The 27,259-nt window shown below is 46.3% G+C and overlaps 1 protein-coding gene across 4 annotated transcripts in view; it reads left to right on the top strand.

Annotated features, from left to right (window-relative positions):
* BANP (BTG3 associated nuclear protein) overlaps positions 1-27,259 on the top strand; it is a 973,724-nt gene that overhangs the window by 496,719 nt on the left and 449,746 nt on the right. For all 4 annotated transcript variants that reach the window (XM_085637629.1, XM_085637628.1, XM_085637630.1 and 1 more), the window contains one exon: positions 3,956-4,086. In XM_085637629.1, coding sequence (XP_085493755.1) covers positions 3,956-4,086 — 131 coding nt within the window. The remainder of the gene's footprint in view (positions 1-3,955; positions 4,087-27,259) is intronic.

Here is a 27,259-nt window from a genome sequence, read left to right as displayed (position 1 = left end):
CGCAAAGTTTTGTTTTCCCAGTAAGCTCTGAATGGTTCCCAGGGTTGCCTTGTCTTTGGCCAGTGCTGCCTGGATGTCCTGAAGCAAGGCCTTCACCTGTTCTAACAGGAGTCTGGACATGCCATTCAAAGTGTATAGTTCTATGCATCTATGCCCAGGAATGTCAAGACCTGTGCTGGACCTTCGGTCGTAGCTCATGCTAAAGGGACCCCTAGCTGGTCAGTCAGGGACTGAAACTTTTCCAGTGCGGCTACACAATCCTGTGTCTCCTCCTCCCCAATGAACAGGAAGTCGTCTAGATATTGTGTGACCCTGCTCTCCTCGTGTGGCCGCTGGAGGGCCCATTGCAGGAAAGAGCTGAAAGCCTCAAAGTAGGCGCAAGACACAGAGCAACCCATTGGCATGCACATATCATAGTAAAACTGGTCTGCCCACTTGAAAGCTAAAAGATGGTGGCTGTCCATGGACAGGCGGAAGGCGGCTTCTATGTCCACCTTTGACAGCCATGCCCCTCTTCCTGCTCTCCTTATGTCTGCTGCCACATCAGAGGAGTTGTACGGGACAGAACACAGCCTGCTGCCCAACCAGTGGTTTACCAAATTGCCCTCAGAATATGATAAGTGGTAGATAAGCCTGAATGTTCCTGCTTTCTTTTTTAGGGACCACACCCAGGGGTGAAACCACAAAATTCTCCAGCGGGGGGAACTGGAATGGGACTGCTACCTTCCCTAACACTAGTTCCTTCTCAATCTTCCCTTGGACTACTGAGGAACGCTTCCATGCAGACTTCAGGTTCTCTCAGTCCTTACTTAACAAGGGGCTTGTGTAAGGTATCTTGAAGCCTTTCACAAAACCGTTTGCTAACCATTGACTGTCGCTGGTGTTGGTGTAGCGCCTGAGCAGGGGAAGGCGGGTGTGGAGGATAATTGGTGATGGGCCCTTTCTTGGGCCTCCCAGGAGTGGTGGTGGATGTGCTGTTGTCTGTGGTGGCCGGGGGTTGGGGTGAGTGGGAGGGGGTTGTGTGGCCTTACATGCAACTTGATGTTCAACTATCTTGTTTCTTGTTAGGTAGAGATGAGGATTTTTGGGTTCCGTTGCAGGAGGTCGCTGAGTCGGGAGCCCCACACTTAGAACAGCTGTGTACAAATATACGTTTTGCCCCTTGAGCAGGATCCAAATTTTAACAGTCTGCATGTCCCTCGAGGTGGCCTTCTAAACCCCCACCTTTGCCCCGCCGCGCGAACCCTGAGAGGGTTTATTTGAAGAAGTGTTTTTAGGCCGGCACCTGGATGGAGTAGGTATAAGTACCTGCCCCCAGCCCACCAGGTGCCGGAAATGATGCAGGGAGTGCGCTGGAATAGAGGGACTCCAGCGGGGGCTCTCCAGGAGTGGAACAAAGTGAGTGTACTAGAATGCAGCACTAAGGGGGCGCCTTCTAAAAATGGCGCTCTGCTTGTGCTGCGGACAGCCACAGAATAAGGACGTTTGATCGTTCGTGAAAGAGGAGCATTGACGTTAATGAACAAAGGACTGCAATGAAGAGAACAATGCTAACCTAAGTAGCCTTTACTGCACCTGGCTGTGCCTTTACTTACGCAGTGTAGAGTCAACCCTAGTTCAGCAGGTTACCATAATTGAGAAGGGTCATGTATAATAGATTCATAATCTATCCTTCTATGATGTAAGTATGTGGCAGAGATAGAGTGTAAACTGTCAAGAGAGGTAGAATAAAAGCATTGTCAGTTTCTGTGAGGCCATTAGGTCCCCGGTCGTCAGTCAGACTCTCCAGCTTAAACCCATTAGTGATTTGGAAGAGACCATAAAGAAATGTTAAGGGTTTGTGTTGAAGCTGCCATCTCCTGTGTGAGAGGTTTCCTGAATTGTGCTTTGGCTCACATTTGGTAGCTAGGCCTGAGGAGGAAGAACATAAGATGACTCTTTGTAACAATACAACAAAACAATAGAGTTAAGAAATAAAAAACTTAAATATTCCTACAAGGATTAAGTAAAAATACATATTTATTACTACTGATACAACCAAAAGTAATGCCATTGGTTAAAGTGTTCCAAAGTTGTGACAAAAATGGAACCCCACATTATTCTATCGAAAAATACCGGTACCTTAAATCCTATTGGTAATGTAATTTAAAATGTTTAGACACTCTCCCGGATAGTTGACCAGGACTTGTGCAGCTCCCTGAAGTTCAATCACCACCACTTGTGGTTGATTATCTTATATCAGAAATCACAAAGCTATAGATTCAAAGATCTATAGCTAGAATATAAAGGGAGAACTTTTTGTATAGTTATGTGCTCTGCAAAATGCAAGGACGTCCTATCTACTGCACACATTTAAAGAATTCTAGGAGTACAGTACTCTGAATGGGCTCCTAGGGCAACGGAGCACCGCGTTACTGTATATTTGAGTGAAAGAGCCTTTCTAAAGAGTTGCCATTAGACTTTTATAGGGCACAAAAAATAAGACGGGAAGCACTCCTGTTCTAATAACCTTTGTAGATGGCTATGATCTGCCTCCCCAACTCAAGGTACCTGTGGCCATGAACGTACTTGAAAGATAGACGGCTCACAGGTGAATATTGAACCTGCTTTAAGCAGTAGACCCATTCAGGCTACTAAGACTAAAGAGTTTGGACAGAATGTTCCTTGGTCTTAACCGATACTTGAAGTAGAGGCGCTGTTTAGAATCACCTGATGAGAGGGCGAGTAGCTAGGCTGGACAGCAAAGGGCCCTGCTCGTTCCAGGGTTCTCTGATGGCAAATGAAGTGAGAACATTCTCTGGTAGGATCACTTCCTGTGTATTGCTTGTGCTCACCAATGACACCTGATAGGTTGCTCTTGCATACTGAATCCTTGTGTCATGGGGGCAAAGAGGGTTAGGGCTTAAACCACCCAAGAGATACCTTCTTGGGTGGGATGGTAGTCAGAGCGCAGAATATCGGGCAGGTCAGGCCCCCCAGGAGGAATGGGTGTTAAATGTCCCGAGCCTGGTAATATAGGTGTGTGCCATTTTGTTACTGGATAACGGGAACATTAAACCTCTTTCCAGCCCTAAGGAAAGGAGAGCGTGTTTGTTAATTTGTGGCCCCTATTTACTTGCACAGGGACAGAAATGCCTATTACTGAAGCTGCAGAGGCCCTTGTAAGGGGAGAACTCTAAATGTAGCAGATAGTACCATAGTGCCCAGCTTAAATATTGCAGCTCTGTAGAGTTTTTTTTAATTCTTCACCCTTAAAGTAAGTAGAACAAATCTTGAAGCATTGCTTAAGACCTCACATTTACATTACCATATGGATCTTCAATGCCAAGTGTTGCTCATAGAGGGGCTTAAATGGCAAATTAAGCAATTCTGCTATACTCCGCCCAGTATTGGGATGTTCTGTGTCCATTCCCATTCTGGAAACCGATATACTAGTGCCCTTCCCAAGAGTAAATTTCTGACCGTTTCCAAAAGGCAGTGGCCGAAGAGAAGTTTTTGAATCTCCACAAACAGGTTTGTGGATGTTCACAAACATTGCAGGGCATCTCAGACTGTAACTCCCTCTTCCATCCCATGGGTGCACATCTACTCACTTAATGGTACTCCATATTGTAATATAATGCATGAATGATAAGACTTGTGAGTGCAATTTCATGTTCAGTGAATTGCAAAATCAAATTTTCACTCAGAAATTGTCATTTGCTCAGCTGTGTTCAACCTCGGAAAGAAAATTCGTGAATTAACCCTAGTGTGTCCCGTGTGTGTGTATTGTGCATTCTGCAGAGCACCAGTGGAAATGCGCGGGCCTTAGTGAAACTTGTCTGTTTGAACTGCCTGAACTTAGAGAAAGTATTTGAACCTTATCACAGAGGCTTGGCCTGGCTTTACTCCACAATGACCACCAGTCTGGCCTTTAACGTGTGAATCATGCAGGGTTTGTGCTCTTGTCTTGCAGAGGGAGTTCAATGCACAGTATCAAGCTCCGGTGAACTGCAGCAGACGCAGCCGCAAGCTCTGGCCTACGCCTTGGCCAATGCCCAGCAGCTCCAGATCCACCAAATCTCAGAAGATGGACAAGTCCAAGTTGTATGTACTAATGCTCTTTGTAATCTCTCTGCTCGTTTGCATTTGTGTATTCCCAGTTTCAGCCCTTGTTCCCTTCCTGATGCAATATTTAATTATGAACGCAGTTACATCATGCAGGTCATCTGGCAGCTCTTCAGAATGTGTTACTGGATAAAGAACCTTGTTCTTTTCTCACATGTTTGTACTCTCATCGTTTATTATAGTTTTTGACAGAATCAGGAATTTGCTGATACTGAAGTCTTTTTGTAACCGTCTCCCTCTGAGTTCATGCTTCCTTGCGTCGAATACTCAAATGGAGGATACAAAGAAACATCCATAACAAGCATTGGCCAAGCCAATTGGTTTTGCAAATAATGCAATGGACTCTTGTTTTTGTGTGCAAACATATGCCTTGTGCCAAAAAGATGGATAAAAGTGTACAAATGTAGGAGTGGCCCAGCACCCCAAGCATACCAGACCGGGTACTCAAGTGCTTTCCTTTTTCAGGCGGTAGTACACGTGGTGAGGAAAAATACTACCACTTGCAGTGCAAGAGTGCATGCAGCTGAAGCGGCCTGATCCTGTGCCTCATGATGCATGCTTTAGTGACTGGAGGAATATTGCGAATGATGCTTGAATAGACCATTGGATGAAAAGGGTTGACTGAAAGCTGTTTTCATTCTTTTTATATATAACGTTTTTGAAAAACATAAGGCTGATGAGACTAGGCTAAAAAAAGTTAGCAACTTTGTACGTAAAATCGAGGCGTGGTACTTTCCAGTAGCATAAGGTGTTCTGCTTTTCTTAGTCTGCAAGTGTACACATCTTCGAAAGAACCAATGAACCATCGTTTCATTGTTACCCTATGTTGTGCTGAGTTTGGAATGCTATCTCCTCGCTCAGTCGCTTGAAACTCTACAGTACCCTTCACTTTAGTTAATTAAGAAGAAAATATTAGAAGCCGCCTTAACAGTAACTAGTCTGGCAAGTGTAATGCATTATATAGGTACAACTCTGGTTATTCGGGTTTGAATGCATAAAATATGCAAAGAATTTGTAGGTAAGAACCGTCAGGTCAAGCTAACGTGATTGTTTGCTGGCTTACATTAAAACTCTGTGCTTTCGGCTGATTTAGAGTTTGGTGGACAGGGTACTCCGTAGCAGCAATGACGGAGTTCCCTGTCTACCAAACCTTTGGTCCGCCCACGCAGTTTTAAGTCGAGCGGACTTACCCCGATGGAGTAAAATGTACTGTGCTCCCATAAACCTTCCTCTGATGGCCCAAAGATGTACGTCCTATCGGCAGTAAGCCATCTAACGGTTCGGCCTAATTAGATCAAGCTGTTGGATGGCTTTTTTTTAATGTCGGTCACGGTCAGGTACATTCTGGCAGTGAGGGACAGTAAATATGAAAAAATTACATTTCCCCACTACACCATGGACGAAAACTCACATGATGTTGGGGCTGTTAGTTTTACTTTTCCAAAAACAAACTTCTATCTTTGGGAATTTATTTTTGGAAAAGTGAAAACTTTTAAAAGTTTGGTGTTTGGCATCAATGACGGATACACACCAACCTTTTAAATGGCTTTGTATAAACCACAGAGATGGCGGTTCATACAAACCAATAGAGTTCAGTGGAGGGCTAGCGGTAAACTCAAAGTTTGATGGACATAATGTCCTTTGCCTCCACGACTGCCTTTACTCCGTCCGTCGCCCTCTATATCAGGCCCTTAGACCCAGTCTGCCCTTTCTCCAGTACTATGAATTCATGTAGTAGTTTATAGTTTTAGCATCATACACCAGGAGTTGTATATTATCGCAGGAACCTGAAGACAGTCTTTCAGCTTTGTTATGTATCCATTTTGTGTAACCTACACAACTCTTACTTTCTGGCATTCTACTTTTCTATGCTAATGGGCTTCTTGCCTCTCGGGCCTGGTTGCAAATGTGATGATAATTTCCAGTCCTTGTGCAATCCCCTGTTTGTGCGGATATTAGAATTTGGAGATTTGTAGTGAACCCCACACCTGCACAATTTTCTTCTGATAAATTTTAGTAGGCAAAACCTTCTGAAATCTAATGTGGGGAAATACGTGGTAAGTTCCAGTGCTGCAGAATTTGGTGTAGGAAACACCGATTCCATGGGCAATTGCTTACTAGTTCAGAGGAAAACTTGGAATAAGTGTTATTTTCTGCACATCAGTAATTACCTCATCCTTCTGTATTGGTATTTATCATGTCAGTAAATACCACGCTCATTTTTACCTACTTACAGCCAGGGCTCCTGTGGTGCCCCCAAAAGCTGTTCTTCCTAGCCATTTAATGTCCGTTCATATCCCTCTCATTCATGAGGGCACTCCCCATCACTTCATTAGGTCTTGTGTTAACCGGAGCTTGTAATTTTAAGTAGTGCAAATTAAATATTTAGTTATATTTTTCTACAGCACCACTGCACTAAGGGTTATAAAAAGTGCTTTACAGACCGCATGAGAGTATATGAGTATACAAAGGATGCTTTGCTATGGAGGGTAAAATGTATACAAATGTGATCTTAGAGACATGGAGATAAAGCGAACATTTCCCTGTAGAGTGTAGAGGAAAAGAGAGATCCTGTTGACATTGTGTTCTTTAGGTTTGAGGGTGGAGATCTAACCAGGGAGTTCACTAGAGAAAAGACTGTCTCTGTGCATAGTTCATAGATAATTGACACTGTTTGAATTCGTTACTTAAGTAAAAGGCACCACATCATCTAGATATTTATTTAAAAGTTTGGTCTTTAACATTTTTCTGAGTGACATGATGTCTGGGAATGTTCTTAGTTGAATCGGAGCGGTGTTCCAGTTGGTCACTGTGGCCCGTGAACATGATTTCCCCCTAGAGCTTGCAGTGTTAGAAATGTTGGAGTTTCCAGTTGTAGAAACTTCTTACTCCTAGATTGCGAAGAGCCTCCTGAAATTGATAATAGATAATGGATTTGATAAATAACTTGATCTGCCTCTATAGAGTGCTTTGCAGGCGAGGCAGCAGATATAATATTAATAATAGTATTAATAATATAACATTTTTAGACATAGTGTTCAGCTGCCATTCAGATTTAGCTTCGACCCACCAAAGCATTTGGTATGAGCAATGGGTAAAGTGACTTAAGCCATTGGTTCCCTTAGCAGTGTATGACTACATCTTGCCAAAGCACAGTGTTGCGACCAACACAAAAACTGCCAGGGACTTGAAAGTCAATGTGCGTTTTTATATAAGTGTTGTATTTATTTCTGTTAAAATTTGCAAGGGTCCAACAGCTAACAAAACACTGCTACTGGGCCCTCAACGCTGCTTGCAGTGTGTCGTGCCCCATGTGTACACTGCTTGCAACAGCCATTTTTTGAAATGGGCGTTAAAAACAATGGCTGCCCATGCAGGCACACACGAAAGTGGCCATCTTTGAACGTTTATGTAAAATTACATTACAAAATCATTCAAAGATGGCCGTGCATTTTCTTCTTGAAAAACATTAAAACAAAACCTTGGCTAAGCCAATTGGCAAGGATCCAATGTCAGCTGTGTTAGGTTTACCAATGCATGTTATTTTCTGACTAATGCATATGCTAGTTACCAGACTCTCTTCCGTATGGCACCGGGATAGGCAGCCTGTAAAATCTCATATGGTGAAAGGTCATAAGAGCCTTATTTCTTTCACCTTTAAGGATTAAAGTGTCTTCCTTCCACCAATGGGTTTATATCTTGGTGATGACGTCCACAGCTCAGCCTTTCTTTTAGAAAGAATAATTCCGCACAACTCAGGCTCTGGGTGACTTCGTTCCATTTATATTTAAAAATGAAAACAAATCTAATTAATAACTAACCTTCGTTCTATGCTGTCTAAAAGACAGTGGGTTCTATCCTTAATGATGGCCAAATTAAACGAAGCTAGGTTTGAGGCTGAATCTCTGAAACCAGTGGTCGTACCTTATCTGAGCCTTAACCCCGAAGCCCAGTTCTCGACTAGTTTTATATGCGAGTTAGAAGTAATGGAGAGCGCTCTGTACTCTTTTGCTTTAGGGCAGATACACTTATGTTTTTACTATGTTTTCCATCTGGTCGCAAACATAACCTCTCACTGAGAAGATGCCCGTGTAATGGTACCTCAAAACAATCAATGATGCATTTTTAATTCTTCTCAGATTTTTATTCGGCAAATTCCACGAGCGGAACGGAATTTACCGCCCAGGCCTAATATAAATAAGGGTCAAGGAATCAAAGAATCATAAGTTTCTCTGAATAGTTTTCAGTGATGGTTGTTTTTGGTGCCTGAGCACCTCTGAGGTGGACGAAGGAGGCTAATTGTAACGTTTTTCTCTTGTATCATAAGCTTAATTTTATCAAATGATGTGAAATAAAGTATAGTACGCAAAATGCGCTCGGCCAGTATTTCAAGTTAAAATTGCATGCATGGGCATGCTTACCGTGCAGAAGTCACACTGGAGGTTAGCAGGACACTACTTTGAGCAGACACTGGGTTACAGCCAGTGCACACTTCAGTTTCACAGGTTCCGCAAGACATTTTCTACTGAAACCGGTTTCCTACTGAAGAAATTTAAAGGCAACAAGGTACTTTACAGATTAAAAATGCGCATAACCCTATATTCGAGGAACACTCTAGATTATGCAAGCATAGTAAACATGAAGACCCAAACTACTCAAAGCGTGGCTCTTTAGTGCTTCTCTCTCGTCTTGTGTGACACTAACATTTTGATCCCTCTCTAGTTCTTGCTTGACACTAGCTTTTAGTCTGTAGTTCCAGTACAACCTTTCTTGGCAATCACTGAACTATTCAAATCTACATCTGTTGCCTGAAGGAACATGAAAGACCAAATATCTGAACTATCAAGGTACCTCTGTGACTGACTTATGAGTGAAAGCCGAAAGCTGTTTCACTAGTTCTGGGTGCATTGCTACCTTGAAAATAAACCCACACATCATAAGGGCTGGTTTCTCCTTCAATTCCAATCCCAGTACATGGGTGTTCCAATAGCCCGGGTTCTAGTTCCACAAGAAATATGCAGTTTAAACGTTCTCCTGTAGTTTACCCAGACAGCCAAAAGCAACCTCTGTTCTTTCACTCTCTCCGTCATCAAGAGGGAAGTTCCAAAGGGCAGGTAGACTGCACTGTAAGGCCATGACCACCTTCAGCACTCTGGACCAATAGCAGACTGGCACCCAAAGTCCTGGGGCAAGTTGATGGAATGCTGAAGTTCAAATGACTCTCTTCAGTATTTTGGCCAGAAGGCATATTTCTTCACTGCTGCTGTCATCAAAGTCATCTTTTGCCATCATATTTCGGCCTATTCTCTCTTTGGGATAGATCTGGGAGCAGGATTTGAAAGTTTAGCAAGCCAGGCACTTGATGCAATTTAAAAAATGTACGCTCCAGGCTTTGCAGCAAAAACTATCCTAAAGTTCCATAAAGTGTATACCCAAGCACACGTAAAATTCAACTGATAGTTTCAGATGTTAATCACACATAAAACACAATAAATCAATCTGTTGTTTTCTCCTTTTTTCTTTCTTTCTTTTTAATTGGTCTTCAAGTTTTCAGTGAGTAAGCAGTTCCCAAGCCAACACGTGATAAGGACTGCTGGGCTGGTTTCCAGAAAATGTTCCGTTACTCTGTAATCTAAGTTTCGCATTGTGGAGTCCGGCGTGAGGAGAAGAGTTCGCGTATCGGCGGCTCGTTTTTTCCACTCTCCAGAATTGGAAACTTAGATTGCAGAGTAACAGAATATTTTCTGGAAACCGGCCCAGCAGTCCTTATCAGGATTTCCCCTCACGCCACAGGAGTAGTGTGGCTTGGAATTATCGCCTCACTTTAAACCTCAATACAGTGAACCTGTTCAGCCGTGAACAAGTCGCATGTACAACGATATTGAGGCGACGAAACACGTGTTGGCTTGGGAACTGCTTACTCACCGAAAACTTGAAGACCAATTAAAAACATAGAAAGAAAAAAGGAGAAAAAAACGGATTGATTTATTGTGTATATGTGTGATTAACATCTGAAACTATCAGTTGAATTTTACGTGTGCTTGGGTACACACTTTATGATATCTTGTTGCTTTTGCCACAGAACCTAGGGAGGCAGGTGGTTCTCTCTAACCCTTGAGCACTGTCACTAATAAGGTCCTTTTCAGAATACCTGGTGTAATTACCTATAGGCGCCTACATCCTATTACTCATACCGCCGTATCTAGTGAAATTATCCTAAAGTTCCATCCATCCAAAATAGCGAATCCCTATTGGAAAGATGGAAGACTCGCATTTGTGCTCCTGCTGGGGAAGCTGGGCGCAAACTAGGACCAAGAGAAGGTAACCCACCAATGTGCTTGGTTGTCAGTGGTCAGATTTAATAATGATCTTTCTTTGTGATTCACTTGTATCCTCTTCCTTCCTCTGCTAACCCAGAATTAAATTGCCACACAGTGGCTGCCATCTTGGAATAGCCTGTTTTGCTCTTGTAGACAGGGTATGGTTTCTGTTTTGAAACATACTGGATCCCTGATCCCAGTGATTGCTATTTTGCATCCTGCCCCAACACAGCCACCCCCCCCCCCCCCACCACAGAACATCAGCCCATTGCCTTCTCCCTGTTCCTACCTCTGCCTGTCAACCTTCCACAATTGTTGCAAGCCTCCACTGGTTACTTCCTGACAGTAGGGGAGGATACATAAAGCAAGCCTATTTTGATGTTGCTTGCTAAATTTAGCAAAAGAGAGTATTTCATTCTAGCGTTAAGTACTCAGGTGCTTGTCTGTATTAACATTGGTCTCCTGACTGTGCTCCTAAGGCTCTGGCCTTCATCATACAGACAAATATTAACTCGACAGAGAGGCCAGGTACGTGTTTCCTTATATCTACCAAGTGTTAAAATAGCAAACATGCATTGGTGAACATACGTTTTATGGCTTCCACATGCATATAGATGATGGCTCCCCTGTTGCTTTGGAAAATGCTAATCTATTCCCCAGGGCTCTGTATACATGGAAATCAAACCCACAACCATAAGGAAACATAGCAAAAACCATAAAATAATGTGGTGCAGTCTAGTAATGGGCGGTTGATATTGGTGCTCCTGCAATTTGAGGTCCTGGATGAGTGAAATATTAGTAGGGGACTGTGAGAAATGTGTTATTTCATTTTTTGGTCCTTTTTCATAGCCCACTGGTTTATGGCTGTGATATAAGAAAGAGCAGTGAATGACTTTCCATCTCTCTGCCCACCCCGGCAACAAACCTGTAAAATGAGGGCAATGAGCGTGGCCAGATAAAGAATCGGGACTGATATAACCGTTATTTCCTTCAAATGCAGACTTGGGATAATAGTGGTGCTGTCTCAAAAGGTTTTCTCCTGGTCAATATAAGGTTAATCCAGTTTCGCCATACCTTACCACCAAGGAGTTGACCTTCTTTGAGAGGGAAGGGGAGAAAATGAGTGCTATCGCCAATGCCAGGAACGCCCAATTAATTTGTAGGCATATAAGTATGCGAGATATTGAACGGAATCCCAAAACCTACACTTTAAAAAGTTATCCCATTTCTTTTCAAATTTATTTTAGGTACAAGTCACTTCTGATCAAAGGGAAGTCAAGACAATATACGTTTAATATAAAGCATGCACCAGCTATTAGAAAGCAAATGAGAAAGAGTAAGCCCTGCTCTACTTTTTTGCAGCTCATAAATGACTGACCTGGGTGTATTTTGTTGGTAGGAGATTCCATTTTCAGGTTCTGTGCACCATGGATGGGCTGTTCACCTGCATTATTACCTTTGGAGACAGACTATTAGGAATGAGTGTAAAATATTGGAAACCGGTAATGCTGGTGTCATGCTGCCTCAGTATGTATCTGGCACTGTAGTAAAGATGTGCTTGGTGTATGTATATACCTATCTGTCAAGCAGGTTTTCACTTCTGTCCTTCGTGGACATTCGACCTTACCTGAGCTTGCCCTCTTGTTATTGACACCCAGGAAGTATTGAAAATTGATTACTGTACATTGACTATTGGGACAAAAAAATAATTTACTGAATTTAGTAAAGAATAGTGCCTTCTAAGGTATACTCAGAATAAGTCCCAGAGATCACGCCTCGTCAGTCCTGCATTGGTGAGCCATTTCAAATGCAGCCTGTTCCCCATGAGGCTCCTATACCTGCGTAAGAGATGTCTAGGGATCTGCCTCTTTGCTTCCTGTGCTCCTTCAATACTGTCTGTTGATTCAAGATTCAGCAAAAAAAGCTTTGGAGGCTGCTCCTTCGCAGAACAAGATCAATTTGTCCAGAATGCACTGCCATTCACCTGTAAACTCCGGTCACTTACCTTCAGACAGACTTGATTACTCTCCAATCCTATCACTCCTTGGAATGTAATCAATCAAGTTGTACGGATCCTTCACTCCTCTGCTACACTCCTTGGCTAGTTCCTTAATAAAGCTGCTGCTGCATTCGCCAGTGTCATTACCGCATAGATCCACTTAGCATAAGGACTGTGATGTGGAATCCTAGGACACAGAGTATCGAAGAATTCGGAACACATTGAGTGTCATAACAACACAATTGATATCCTCTTCTTGCTTCAATAAAGTTTTAACAGAATAACATTTTTCATCTAGCCACATTGAATGTATTGCACAATGGCCGATTTAACTGGTTTGCATTGGCTGATGAAGCACAGACTATTTCTACTAAGGAATATCTCCATTGATTTATTTGGTATAATTTGCTGGTTCTTTTTTCTGAAGGAGGGCCAGCCGGAGGAGGGGGGGGTATGGACAGGTGTTAAATGGTAGCGGCAGTTTCAGTCGATAACCTTTCAAGTATTTGCCCGGCGGTAATCGCCTCTCATACCACTCGATAATTTACCAATAAAAGAGGCAGGCGCCGGAGACTGGAAGGCAGGAAACAAAGTTTTATTCCGTCGGAGCAGAACACATCAGATCAGACAGCAAGGTATCGTCACGAGGTGCTCTAACTGCATCTCTGAGACCTGGTCTCTTATACACTGGTTTATTGCTTTATTACACATAGTACATTCTTGAGATTCCCTTGAAGTATGGGGGAATATCCCCTGAAGCCCTGGTTCAGATCCGATCCCACACATAGATACAGTAGAAGTTCCCACCCCACCCACAGTAGGAGATGGCTATTGCGCAGCAGGGTATTCCGCCAATTCCTGGGGGTGTGTGTGACCGGTCGGGTCTCAGGGAGTAGGGGCTTTGATCTACTGTAATCCCTTTGATGTGGGGTGTTTCCCTTACAGTAGGGGCAATAAACTGCATCCGCAGGGCTAGGTGATGGCCTGGGACCAGTTCAGACAATGGGGCGCAGAGGAAGGGGGTTATCAAAGGAGAGGCATGACCATGTATGGGATGTCGGTCGGATGTGGTTCCGTAGCAGGGTCGCGCAGAAGGAGAGGGTTTATGACCCGTGTATGAGAGAGCGGGGGTGGCCGGCGCGCGGGGGGATGTTCGCAGCGCCAGGGGGAAGCGTTGGTGATCGAGAATGAGCGGGGAGAGAGTGGGGTGCCTAAAATGGCGGCCGTGCATTCGCTGTGCGTGGCGCTGGGGAGAGGCAAGATGGTGCAGATAATGTTCAGTTTGCAAGCTAAATTTCCACAGTCCTCCCTTTTAACATATCTCGCCAGCTTGCCTAGTTTGGATCTATCCCTATAATACCCCGTACCTCCACCTCATTCAGAGCTTTCATTCGCTCTGTTTCAAAGTCCAAAGTCTTAGGGCAGATGCAGTTCATAAAAAGCGAACATAAAGGTGGCAGACACTGAATCCCCAAGCAACATCCACATAGTATCACGATTGGTATGAGGATAAATGAAAACAGCCTCCATCCCCAACCTTTAATAGTGTCCCAAAACCAACTCCCCAGTGACCATTCTTCTTGCTCTTGATGGACCTCTGTGGACAGTCTGTGGAGGTGTTCAATTGCTTTGTAGACTGAGGGTGAGTTATCCGGTACGTAGGTACAACAGCTGGACCCAATGATGCGGCATGCTCCTCCACGATCAGCCAGAACCACATCTAGAACAAGGCGGTTCTGAAGAGCCACCAGGCGGACGGCCTGAAGCTCAGCGGTGTTGTTGGCGAGGGCGCCAGCTGTAATGTTCATTGCTGTTTCGACTGCCTGGGTTAAGTGGCGGATGGCACGGCTGTTTGCCATCGGACCCCAGAGCGGAACAAGACCTTTTACTGCGTCCATGAACTGTGCTCCGGCGGAGTCGGCTTGTACAATGTCTTTGGCACGTTTCTGTCGGTGATGGTTTGCTGGAGCCACATATGTCGGGGGAAGGACGAAGGCGATGTAGCAGGTGCCTCCCCAACCTTTCGGGAGCCAGGTGTAGGCCTTCGTACCACAGACGAAGTACATATTCGGGGAGGCAACAAAGGAGGGTGGGTCAACTGAGTCCAATGTTCGGGTGATGAGGCAGGAGCTGTGGCCCACCAGCTGTGCCCCCAGGCCTTCGAGGCATACAGATCCAGTGATGTTGATGACGGACAGGGCCACTGTTAGGGTGGCGGCCGTCCGCTTTCGGAGGTAAGAGAAGGTGGGTCTGGCTGGATTGTTGAACACTTGCATTTCAACTCGTTCTTTGGCGGGGATGTCCATGTGAAAGGAAGTGTTCGATCTCAGAGGGCAGAAGAGGGCGGAAGTTCTACCAGTTTTGTTCAGCCAGAACCCATGGTAGAAGTGTGACATGGTTCTGCCGGAAGTGGCATTGTCCTTGTAGCTCTCCTGCAGGAGGATCAGCCAGGCGAGGCAGGAACCATGGACAGAAAAAGGTGAAGGGATGAAAGGGATTGAGTGCCCAGTGGCATGTGGTAGCAATCCACAGATCCAGCAGTTAGTGGCGTTGGTGGCAAGATTGTGTTGGTGGAGCAACTGCACAAAAGAGTTATTCCAGAACTCCTTACGCCTTTCTCGGAGTTGGGGTGAAAGTGAGATCAGATGGTGTTCTTTCGTGGTGGTAGGTTGAACGGTGGTCAGCAATGTCTTATGAGCGGGTGTGCTCTCCTCCATGATCCAGAAGGTGACCACGATGAGAAGGCAAAAGAGAAGGGTAATAAAAAGTGCTATTGTCTTAAAGCTGTGCATTCGGTCAGTATTTGGGTTTTTGTAGTGGATCTTCGGACGTCCGGTTGCTTCCATCATCTTCATGTCGGGCGCTTCCATCACCTTCAAGAGACTCGGCAGCGGGCAGAACCACAGACTTTGTTTTAGTTTCTCTCCTGGTGGCCTTTGAGGTGACTAGGCTACCGCTCTGAGATTTCTACTCAGCCTGTGGTCTGCTTAGCCGAAGTTCTCTCCTTTCGTCGCAAGTTATACCCTTCTTTGGATGGCACAGTGGGATCGGGATATTCAATCAATTCAAGTGTCTCTGTATCCGGGCAGCGGCTCAGGGATGGTCGGTCTTTGTCCAGAAGTTCCTCTTGGGCGGTGATGTTGTCCGTGGTTGTCAGGGTCGGTGATACCTTCTTGCAGTGGTGTGCATGCAGCCAATTGCGTTTCCCCTCCACTCGAAGAGCTGTTCGGGTGGTGATCAGGACTTGCAGGGGGCCCGTCCACCAGGGCTCCAGACTCTTGGTGCGCTGGAAGTTACGCACTAAGACGAAGTCACCGGGTTGGATGTCGTGTCCCGGGCCCCTGGAAACATCGGGAATGGCGTGCAGCACCTGCTGATGGATAACAGACAACGTCTTAGTTAGGTTATACAAATAGTCAGACATGAGGACGTCCGGGACGTCGTGGATGGATGTTGGTTTTGGTGCAGTCCAAAGGTTCATGGGCCGCCCAAAGACGACCTCGTAGGGGGTTAAGTGGTGTTTGGTGGGGGTGGAACGCATTGATAGCAATGCTAGTGGGAGAGCGTCTGGCCATCTTAGTCCTGTGATGGCGACTATTTTTGCTATCTTAAGCTTCAATGTGGCATTGTGTCGCTCAACCAGGCCTGCAGATTGGGGATGGAAGACCGCATGGAATTTCTGTTTTACACCCAACCCCTTTAAGATGAGTTGGATAACTTCGACAAAGGCCGTATCGGGGGAAGAATTCCTTCAGTAGTACTTTTGCGGTAGTCATAGCGGTGTTGTCATGGGTTGGGTTGGGTAGGCTTCCACCCACTTGCTGAAGGCACACACGACGACAAGTACATACTTTAAACCTTGGCACCTTTCTAGCTGGACATAGTCCATTTGTAGGACTTCAAAGGGGTGATTGGGGACCCCAAACCCTCCCCGGGGTACAGCAGTTCCTTTCCCAGGGTTGTGTTGGAGGCATACTAGGCATTGTTGGACCAGACGTTTGGCTGAGTCTGGTATTCTGTCGTTGTGCCAGACTTTGGAGATGAGTTCGATCATGGGGGCAGACCCTATGTGTGCGGGGGAGTGTGCCATGGTCAGCATGGGGATCAAGTATGAGTCGGGTAGCAACCATTTGTTCGAGTTTTTAGTTCGCCAACAACCGTCATCGTCCTTCAATCCCACCCGGGCCCATTCAGTTAATTCGTGTGGTGTGCTGGCTAGTTGGATATCCCTAATCGTTTCCCTAGCATCCTTCCATTTCTCAGTTTGTGACCTGGTCACGTACATGCGGGTCGTGGACCTATTCTCGGCTGTGGTTCGGGCAGTAATGTCAGCTAGTGCATTTCCCTGTCCTATAATGTCTGTCACCTTCTTGTGTGCCTGGCATTTGATCACAGCTAACCGTGTGGGGAGGAGGACTGCTTCGGTCAGGGCAGAGACTAGATCTCCATGCAGGATGGGTGTGCCATGAGAAGTCAAGAATCCCCTCTCTTTCCATAAGAGCCCAAAGTGGTGAACTACCCCAAAGGCGTACTGACTGTCTGTGTAAATGTTTGCGGTTGTCCCTGCTGCCAGGATGCAGGCTCGTGTGAGGGCAATTAGTTCCGCCGCCTGTGCGGATCGCTGTGTGATGCGGGCTGTCTCAACAACTGTTCGAGCTGTGGTGACTGCATAGGCAGCTGAGGTGGTGCCATCGGGGAGCTTGATGCATGAGCCATCCACCCACAGTTCCCCGTCAGGGTCCGGGAAGGCAGTATCCCGGAGGTCAACTCTACTCTTGGTTTGTTCGTCGGTGAGGGTCACGCAATCATGTATAGGGGATGCATTGGGGTCAGCGTCAGGGAGAGGTAGTAGAGTAGCTGGATTCAGAGTGGTGCATCGTTTCAATGTGATGTGGGGTGCAAGCAGAGTCAGTTCATAACCAGTCAGTCGTGCGCTAGTCAGGTGTTGAGTCTTGGTTTGGTTCAGGAGGGTATCAACAGCATGGGGTACCAATACTGTGAGGGGGTTCGAGAGCACGATCCCCTCACTTTGCCGGATAGAGACAGCAGCGGCGGCTACTGCTCGAAGGCAGGCGGGCAAAGCTCTGGCTACGGGGTCAAGAGTGGCAGAGAAGTAGGCACAAGGGCGTTGCTTAGGGCCTATGGACTGGGTTAGGACAGACAACGTACATCCCTCCCTTTCGTGGGTGTAGAGGGAGAAAGGTTTAGTGTAGTCTGGGGTTCCTAGGACTGGGGCCGAGCAGAGGGCGTCTCGTAATTCTTTGAAGGAGGATTGACATTCGGGTGTCCAGGGGAGGGGGAAGGGGGTATCTTTAGCCAGCAGGGAAAGCAGAGGTTTTACGATAAGACTGAAATTTGGCAACCACTGTCGACAAAAGGAGGTGAGGCCCACTAGGGACCGCACTTGCTTCTGAGTTTTGGGAACAGGGGTTTCTAGAATGGTCTGAATTCGGTCAGGGGTAAGTTTCCTCCCGTCCCTGGATAGTAGGTGGCCTAGATACGTTACTTGGGGCTGGCAGAATTGCAATTTCTTTCTGGAGACCTTGTGACCGTTCTCCGCAAGGAAGCGGAGGAGGTGAATGGTGGCTGTGACGGCAAGTGGTGTCGGCTGCCAAAAGAATGTCATCGACGTACTGTATCAACACCACTCCATCGGGTAGTTGGACTGCATCTAGCTGTCTCTTGAGGGCTTGGCTATAAATGCTGGGACTCTCAGTGTAGCCTTGGGGTGCCCTACAGAATCTGTATGAACGAGCTTTTAGGGTGAAGCCGAAGAGGTAACGGCTGTCTGGGTGGATGGGGATGGAGAAGAAGGCGTTTTTGAGATCAATAACAGTAAAGGTGGTGGCAGTGGATGGAATCAGGGTGAGGATGGTGGTGATGTCTGAGACCACGGGGTACTGGGGTACGACTACTTTGTTAACCTCTCGTAAATCAACAATGAAACGGTAGGCTTTCTCATCTCCCTCGCCTTGCTTCTTTACAATGGGTAGGATAGGGCTGTTGCAAACATTACTGACTACTTCTTCTACCACTCCTGCCTCGATTAGGGACTCGATAATTTCCACCAATGCCTTCTCGCCTTCGGGTGATATCCGATACTGTGGAAGCTTTGGGAGTATTGCGTCTGGTCGGACGGTTATATGTACTGGGTCAATCACCATGCGCCCTACATCTGAGTCGGTTTTAGCCCATAGATGTGAAGGTAATGTGTCGAGTAGGGACATGTCAGCATCGGTTATAGAGAGCATACGCCGTGTGTGACAGGGTCTGGACAGATCTGGGTTATCGTGTAGGATGACTCGAACTCCGTCTGGGGAGCATCTGATGGTAGCTCGAAAATGTTTTAGCAAATCAAGTCCCATAATAGCATCGGGGGTGTTGGAGGAGAGCAGAAAGGTCGTGTCAGTGGTGTTATCTTCTAAGTCAAAGGAGATTGGTGCTGATAAGGGGTTAGTGGAGGGCGTTCCATCGAAGCCTATTGAGGTTACATGTGAGCCAGACAAGGGTGCCCTAGGGATCAGTCGTTTGGATAACGCACTACGTGTCGCCCCAGTGTCTACCAGGAATGGAGATTTTGTGCCCAAGACCTTAGCAGTGACGTAAGGGCCTTGCTGGTCAACACGGAGTTCGACTGGATCCCTCCCTTGCCCCTGGCGGTCCTATGCGAAGTCATGGGTGCTTTCATAGTCGGACTGCTGACACTGGTTTTGTCGGGGGCGGTCAAAGGTGTTTGGTTTGCCTGGCCTGACGTTGGTTGCGTCGTTCGTGTGCCCTCGTCCCTGTCCTCTGTTTCTGGGGTCATATGCTGTGTCTCTGGTATCCCTATTTTTGTTTAGTTCCAGAAGGACCGGGCACTGGGATTTCCAGTGTCCGAACCCTCTACAGAACGCACATTGGTTCCCATCTAAGTCTCTCCGTCCGTTGTGGGGTGCAGGTGTATGGTCTCTAGGGGGTAGCTTTCTAGGGGCGGTTGGGTGGTAATTCTCTTTCGGGGGTTCCCTTCCTATGGTCACCCCTTGCAACTGTGCTATCATTACCCTCTCCTTCAGTTCCTTTTTCTTCTTCTCTGATGCCCTATCGTTCTCGTTTTTCTGATTTTCGTAGTATTGGGCCATCTGGAGAATTGCTGCGGGTTTGGAGGCTGCCCAACTACTCTCGCTGGTCTGTAGTTTCTGGGAAATTTCTTGTGACAGACCCTTCACATAATTCTGGACAAAGAGGTGATGTCCGGTTGCGGTGGTCATGTCTTGGCCACTGTAATCGGAAAACACAGTCTCGAATCGGGAGAAGTATTCAGACACATCCTCCTGGGGTTTCTGGCGGCAAGTCGTTACTATCGACCAGTCTACCTTTCTTTCTGGGATTAGAGTCTTCAGTTTTAGTACAATCTTGTCTGGGAGCTCTAATATGGCTTTTGGGGGTTTCTGTCCTGGTTCTCGCTGCTTATCTATGGTATCGAGTTGTACCCAGGTATATCCGAACGGCTCAGCGTGGTCAACTTTCCGGATTTGTTTCCACACATCAGCCGGCAGACATAGCCCAAAGAACAAGTCGATATCTGCTAAAGTCATAATCGTAGAACCTAAGGCTGTACCCAGTTCAGTGTAGAAGGCAGTCGGGTTCTTTCTCAAGTCGGGTAGAGTTTTTCTAAAGGTCAAAATATCTTGCCGGTCCCACGGCTGGTAGACCCAGTTATATACAACCCTCCCCTTCGCATCTTGGTGGTTGATGTCGTCATGCGTTCCCTGACCTCGTGGGGGGACCCAGTAGGGGGCAGCTTCTTTGATGGGCATCATGGCCTCAGCCCTTCCTTCCTGAGGCTTAGTCGCTATGGGGGTTTCTGCTTTGGTGGTCTGCCTATGTTCTCTAAGGTGTCGGTAGACCTCGAGTGTACGAGTAAAGAGGTTCGTCACGTCGCCCTCTCTTTCTTCTCCGATGTCTACCTTCCTATATAGGGCCGCTAAGCCTTCGGGACCTTTATCGTGGTATCTATCCTCATATGCATTCAGGGCGTGATAACAGAGCCGTACGACAAAGTGTCGTCTGCGGCTGTCGGCATACGAGTTGTACACGTCTGTTATATACTCCTCACTTTCCTTTCGCTCCACCAGTGTCCCTACTATCTTATCAATTCCTGCTCGTTCATCCTTCGTTAATCGATTCATTCTGGTGGACTCTTTCTTTCTCATCTCTAGGTCGTCTAACGTTATAGCCGACGTTGTGTTCAGCGCAGGAGGCTCGGCCGGCGCGGAGGCCGTGAGGACCGAGGCCCCTGTACTGCTTTCGCTCGTGTTCGGGGGTTGTGGGTGTTGCACTACTGACTGGGAGGGTGCATATGGAGGGGGCATGTAAATGATCGGGGGACCTAACAGTAATTCGTCATTCGTTCGCTGCTTGGAGGACAACTCAGGGTAGAGCAAAGAAGGGGTCCTAACAGCGTACTGTCCTGATGTTTCGGGCTCCTGTCTTAATTTAGTTTCCCTTCTCTCCTTTATTTCTTCTTCTAACTTTCTAGCGGCAAGGTGAGCTGCCTTTCGTAATTCCTTTTCTGCTTTTACTTCTTCCCTCTTTTTCCGTTGCGTTGCTTCTTTGCGCCACATGCCAATACTGTCAAGCATAGTAGGCGTGGTCTTATTGCTACGCAGGGCTATTTCTAGCACTTCTATCTTATAGTCGTCGAAGGATCCCATCAGTGGCCACTGACTCTCGGGGTCCTTCTTTGTATATTTATGCCATAGCTTGGTATAAGCTACGGCGACTAGTCCATATTTAGTGAACATGTCCTTATTAGGGGTGCCCTCCAGCGGAGCCGGATGGTTCACCTCTAATAAGCGGTCCGGGCAGAACCAACTACCAATCAGTGGGGAGAAGATAGGCATGACGGGTTTCAACGGGGACAAAAGTCAGCACTACCTATCTTTTCACTGCTTGCAAAGACTAGACAGAATATCTCTATTCTTCGTTATTTGTAAGCAGAGAATACCTCCAAAGAACCAATATCGAACAACTAGTGTTCGGACAATCAATCAATCAATCAATCAATGGGAGATAAAGATAGGCATGACGGGTTTCAACGGGGACAAAAGTCAGCATTACCTACCCTTCACTATTTGCAAAGACTAGACAGAATATTTCTATTCTACGTTATTTGCAAACAGAGAATATCTCAAAGAGCACTATTCTTCAAAACAATCAATGTTCGGACAATCAATCAGTGGGGAGATAAAGATAGGCACGACGGGTTTCAACGGGGACAAAAGTCTGCGTTACCTACCCTTCACTATCTGCAAAGGGAGAGAGAGAGAGTATTTCTACTCCTCCCCGTTTGTAGACAGCGAATATCTCAAAGAGAACAATCAATGAGCACAATCAATGAGCAATACTAGTATTCAAAAAGTTTCGGACAATCAATCAATTATTTCGCCATTTGTCGTGTATCACGACCTTACCCGGACCGCGTGGACAGTTTCTCGTCTTCCGCCTCCAGCGCCCGATCGTCCTCTACTCTCCGTATTTGCCGCGGCACTCCTGATGGTTCCCAGTCAGGACCGTAGATCACTCGAGAGAGGTCTGCTCGGAACCAGTGAAGTTCGGATGATCGGCTGCCAGACGAGGGTCTATTGGGCAGGAGCTCTCCCGATCGTTGCAGTCGTTCACTCTGTCGTCGGGACCTCTCCCACTGGATCCACGTGTCGCTGATGGGCCCCACGTTTGGGACGCCAATTGTTAAATGGTAGCAGCAGTTTCAGTCGATAACCTTTCAAGTATTTGCCCGGCGGTAATCGCCTCTCATACCACTCGATAATTTACCAATAAAAGAGGCAGGCGCCGGAGACTGGAAGGCAGGAAACAAAGTTTTATTCCGTCGGAGCAGAACACATCAGATCAGACAGCAAGGTATCGTCACGAGGTGCTCTAACTGCATCTCTGAGACCTGGTCTCTTATACACTGGTTTATTGCTTTATTACACATAGTACATTCTTGAGATTCCCTTGAAGTATGGGGGAATATCCCCTGAAGCCCTGGTTCAGATCCGATCCCACACATAGATACAGTAGAAGTTCCCACCCCACCCACAGTAGGAGATGGCTATTGCGCAGCAGGGTATTCCGCCAATTCCTGGGGGTGTGTGTGACCGGTCGGGTCTCAGGGAGTAGGGGCTTTGATATACTGTAATCCCTTTGATGTGGGGTGTTTCCCTTACAGTAGGGGCAATAAACTGCATCCGCAGGGCTAGGTGATGGCCTGGGACCAGTTCAGACAATGGGGCGCAGAGGAAGGGGGTTATCAAAGGAGAGGCATGACCATGTATGGGATGTCGGTCGGATGTGGTTCCGTAGCAGGGTCGCGCAGAAGGAGAGGGTTTATGACCCGTGTATGAGAGAGCGGGGGTGGCCGGCGCGCGGGGGGATGTTCTCAGCGCCAGGGGGAAGCGTTGGTGATCGAGAATGAGCGGGGAGAGAGTGGGGTGCCTAAAATGGCGGCCGTGCATTCGCTGTGCGTGGCGCTGGGGAGAGGCAAGATGGTGCAGATAATGTTCAGTTTGCAAGCTAAATTTCCACACAGGGTGGTTGGGCACCGTAACAAAGTGCCAAGAGAGTTAAGGGGGCTCAGGGGCCATTGCGAAGGGGCCCAAGAGATGAGAGTTGGTGGGTGATCACTGGGTTGGGGATTAATTGGTTTGTTTTATTAGTTAGTTTCTTTGGTGGAGGGGGCACACTTGTTTATGGTTGGTGATGACACTGTTTTTAAGGGGGAAAAATTGCTTGGGCACAGCAGCTGGCCATAGCTTGGACACTTTTTTTAGGCCAAATATAGAAAAGCTTTGTAGTACAGTAAAGGACGTTACGCATTCAGATAATAGATGGCGAATAAGGGTACTAGTTTTGTAATAGTTTGTAATAATGTGAGTGGGCAAAACAATGGCACACAATATTTCTGAGTTTATTGCAAAATTATCCTTCGGTTATCCTCTTACCAGAGACACATTTTGTCACAGGGAAAAAGGGTAATAAACTCCGCTACCCCTGAGTGTCATTGTTTCTCTTCTTAGGCATAGTCAGCCCACAGGGGAAGATCTGTAGTATTTAGTCGCAAAACTCAGGTCAGATGTCTTTCGCCTGTGACGGATGCGGGAGGTTATTGGGTTATTGTTCCTACTGTGGTATCTAACACACAATACCATATTGTTTCCCTTTATGGCCCAATTTCAGACAATATTTATCCTCTTCAGTCATTATTGCGGGAGTTAAATAAACTTTCGGGTATAACGATTATAGGAGGTGATTTTAATTTTCTTCCTGAATGGAACCAGCATATGCGTAATATAGAGCGGGTCTTTCTTGATGTGTGCCCCAGGTTGGCAATTGAGGATGTCTGGTGTGAGTTACATCCCACATCGAGAGTTTTTTCCTGTTGTTCAAAGAAGTATTGATTTATTTTTTTTAGTCCCCTTAACCATCTCCAATATCTCCTTTCATTATCATGCCGGGGCGTTTTCGGACCACTCTGTGCTTGTTTTAAGATTCTCTATGTTTCGTCTTAAAGTATCGAGGAGACGGGTTATGCATAAGTCCTTGTTGACTCAAGACTTACACGCCCAGTTTCTGGACACAGAGATCGAATACTTTCTTTCAATTACTGCCCCTACTGCACTTTCCCTTGTTTGGGAAGCTTTTAAAGCTATGATTCGGGAGTTTATAATCTCCCTTCTTGCTTTTCAAAGGAGGAAGGATGAAGAAAGGCAGAAGAAATTGCAAAGAGAGGCCATTGAGACTTATGTTGACGTTTCCACAAAGCCGTCTTCTAATTCTTTACATCTATGGCAAGAGAAGAGAGAAGTTCCTAAGGACCCATTATTAGAGAGGAAAATCCTTAATAGCCACACCTATAATTGCCAGGTCTATGAAGAGGGGGAGGAAATGGGACACTTCCTGGCCTGTATGGCCAAGAAAAAAATAACCAAAAATGTAATTGCTGGAATAGGGATCTGAACTCAAGAGATCGAAAGGGATAATGGGAAGATTGGGCAATTATTTCTACATCACTATGAGTCACTTTATTAGGCGAACACTGGCTCATTGGACCTGGCTCTGGCAGATCTAGTTTTGCAGGAAGTTTATCTGTCAGAGTTAAGCAGTGAAGCTGCGGCTCTGATGACTCGACCAGTCACCTCTGCAGAGGATAAAGGAGCCATAAGGGAGCTTCGAGTCAAAGGCTCCGGGAGAAGATGTTATTGGGGCAGAATTTTATAAGCACTTCTGCACTTAATTAGCTGATTCTCTCTCAGATTTGCTTACCTTGATCTTAGCTGGGAGCACTATTCCATCCTTCTTTAAAAAAGGCTTTTTTCATGATAGGCTATTTTCATGATAATACATTTTCCAAAGATCTTCGGATATCGCTTACATGTGGATAATTCTTGGTTATAGAGTCTTTCAAGAGATCCGTCAATGTTTCCGTAGACGTCAAACGTCTCGTATTATCTGCAAACCTGTACATGGTCTTTGTCATTTTCAATAACGTGTACCATCAGAGTATATTCTTCAACATTACAACAGAACTCAGTTGATTCATTCAATGATAGAATATATCCTACATGGACTAGAGGAGGTGGATTTGTCCCATAGCACGACACGAAGTACCTTTCCCTAATTGAGGTATAATGGTATAGGCACAGTTTCTCATTAGTGTAAAGGAAGGCACAGTGGGTAGCATATACAATAAGCGTAATCACTCAGTCCACCTTTCTGCGTGTGACCATTAGCAAATTGAACCCCGCCAACATGGAGGGTAACATATCCCTATACAAAGAAAACCCATTCCCTCCCCCTATAACAAAGAAAAGAAAAAAGTGGTGGTGTCAGGTGTGCAGTGTTTTGGGTATGCAGGTCGGGTTGGAGCGGAGCTGCGAACTTCAGTGTGGGTAGCGTCCATTCTCTCCAAGAAGCCGGCTGGGCGTGCCGCATAGAATAGTATTGTATGGTTGGTGGTCTGTGAGCTAGAACTGAAAGACATGCATATCTCTGATGGAGGGTGGGCATACTGCTAGAGGTAGCCCCTGAGTCAGGTAAGAGACTAGCGGTCCCCATTTTTACTCAGAATGTTTGTAATCATCTCGGAAGATATCCGTCACTCTCTCTAGACAGAGTATCCTCCAGAGCCGCGCTTGCCACATCGAAAGGGTGGGGGCCACTGTCTTCTTCCAAGCCGCTGCGATTGCAATTTTGGCCGCCCCCAGACAGGACCATTCTTGTCCGCTTTGGTTTGATGCGCCAGAGATGGGTCCCTGATGCCCAAGATCACCCTCTCAATAGTAGTTGGTATGGGGTATCCCAACATGGTTTTGATATGGGCTAGTATCTCCTCCCAGAAGGGTCGAAGCACAGGGCAGTCCCACCAGATGTGTGGAAAGTCGCCCAAGAGACCACAACCCCTCCAACACATATCGGATGTGATCGGGAATATTCGTTTAAGCTTGGTTGGGTAGAGATACCAATCCATCATGGTTTTCAAGTGAGCCTCTCGGAGTTCCAAAGAGTGATTAAATTTAGCAGTGTCTGACCATATCCCGGCCCATTCCCAGTCAGATATGTCTCTCTGAGTTATTCCTTCCCACATGGCCATATATCTAGGTCTCGGTGAATGAGTGGAGGTAAGTATTGTCTTATAGAGGTAAGATATAGCCCCTTTCATTGAGATAGCTGTTTGAGCACATTTTTCAAACTTAGTCTACTCTCATGTGGGAGCATCTCAGACCTGAGGTGCAAGAGCCCAATGTTTGAGTTGAAGATAGTGATACAGTTCCTCTGGGCCTAAGTGAAACTCTCTCCGACAGGTCTCAAAGGTTAATTTTTAGTAATTATGAAAGAGATCTTGGAAAATGAGACATCCCCCCCCCCTCCTTCCATGCATCAAAGGGTCCCTCGCAAAGAGCTGGTGGAAAGGCCGGGTTGAAGTGTATCAGTGTGTGTGGTGAGGGAAACGTGGTCCACTCAGCTCCCCCAGAAATGAAGTCCCAGACCTTCAAAACGGTGCGTGTGGGGGGTGCTAATATAGGCGTTAGCTGGTCTATCTGCTTTGGGCTTCCATAATAAATCCCAAATCGACCTCCCCGCAGTAGCCCTGTCCATGTCTAACCAGTCCTTTTCCGATGCCCGTTTGGACCATTCCATCACTATCCTGAGTTGTGCTGCCTTGTAATAGAGGCCGAGGTCAGGTAACCCTACGCCCCATCATCTTTTGATCGCCGTAGCACATGAAACGGCAGGCGTCCTCACCCGCCTTGCCAGATGAAGCGAGTGAATTGGGACCTCAGTTTAGGGAGGAGATCTCTGTCAAGTTGTGTAGGCAGCACTTGAAAAAGATATAAAATTTTTGGGAGCAATGTAATTTAATTGCGTGTATGCGACTTAGCCATGTAATGAACATTGGTTTCCATCGCTTGAGGTCGCCTTGAGGCTGGTGGAGGAGGGGAGGAAAATTGGCCTTATAGAGTCACTCTACATCTGAGGTCAGCTGTACTCCCAGGTATTGAAGGGAACGTTTTGCCCATTGGAAGGGGGTGCCTTTCTTCAGTGTATCGACCTCGGCTATCGGAAGTGTAAGGTTAAGGATAAAGGATTTGTCCAAGTTAATTTTGAAACCCGCTACTTGCTCAAATCTGGTAAATTCTAATTGTAGCACCGGGATGGAGGACGATGGTTGAGTTAAATATAAGAGTATGTCATCCGCAAAGAGCGATATTTTGTGGTCGTCTCCTCCAATGGGAAGCCCCGTTATCTCAGGGTTCTCACGGATGTTAATTGCCAGTGGCTCAATGCTTAAAGC

Source organism: Triturus cristatus, chromosome 12 (assembly GCF_964204655.1).
Source record: "Triturus cristatus chromosome 12, aTriCri1.1, whole genome shotgun sequence".
Classification (NCBI taxonomy): domain Eukaryota; kingdom Metazoa; phylum Chordata; class Amphibia; order Caudata; family Salamandridae; genus Triturus; species Triturus cristatus.
Note: the sequence above shows the minus strand (reverse complement) of the source record. Positions and strands in the feature narration are given on the sequence as shown.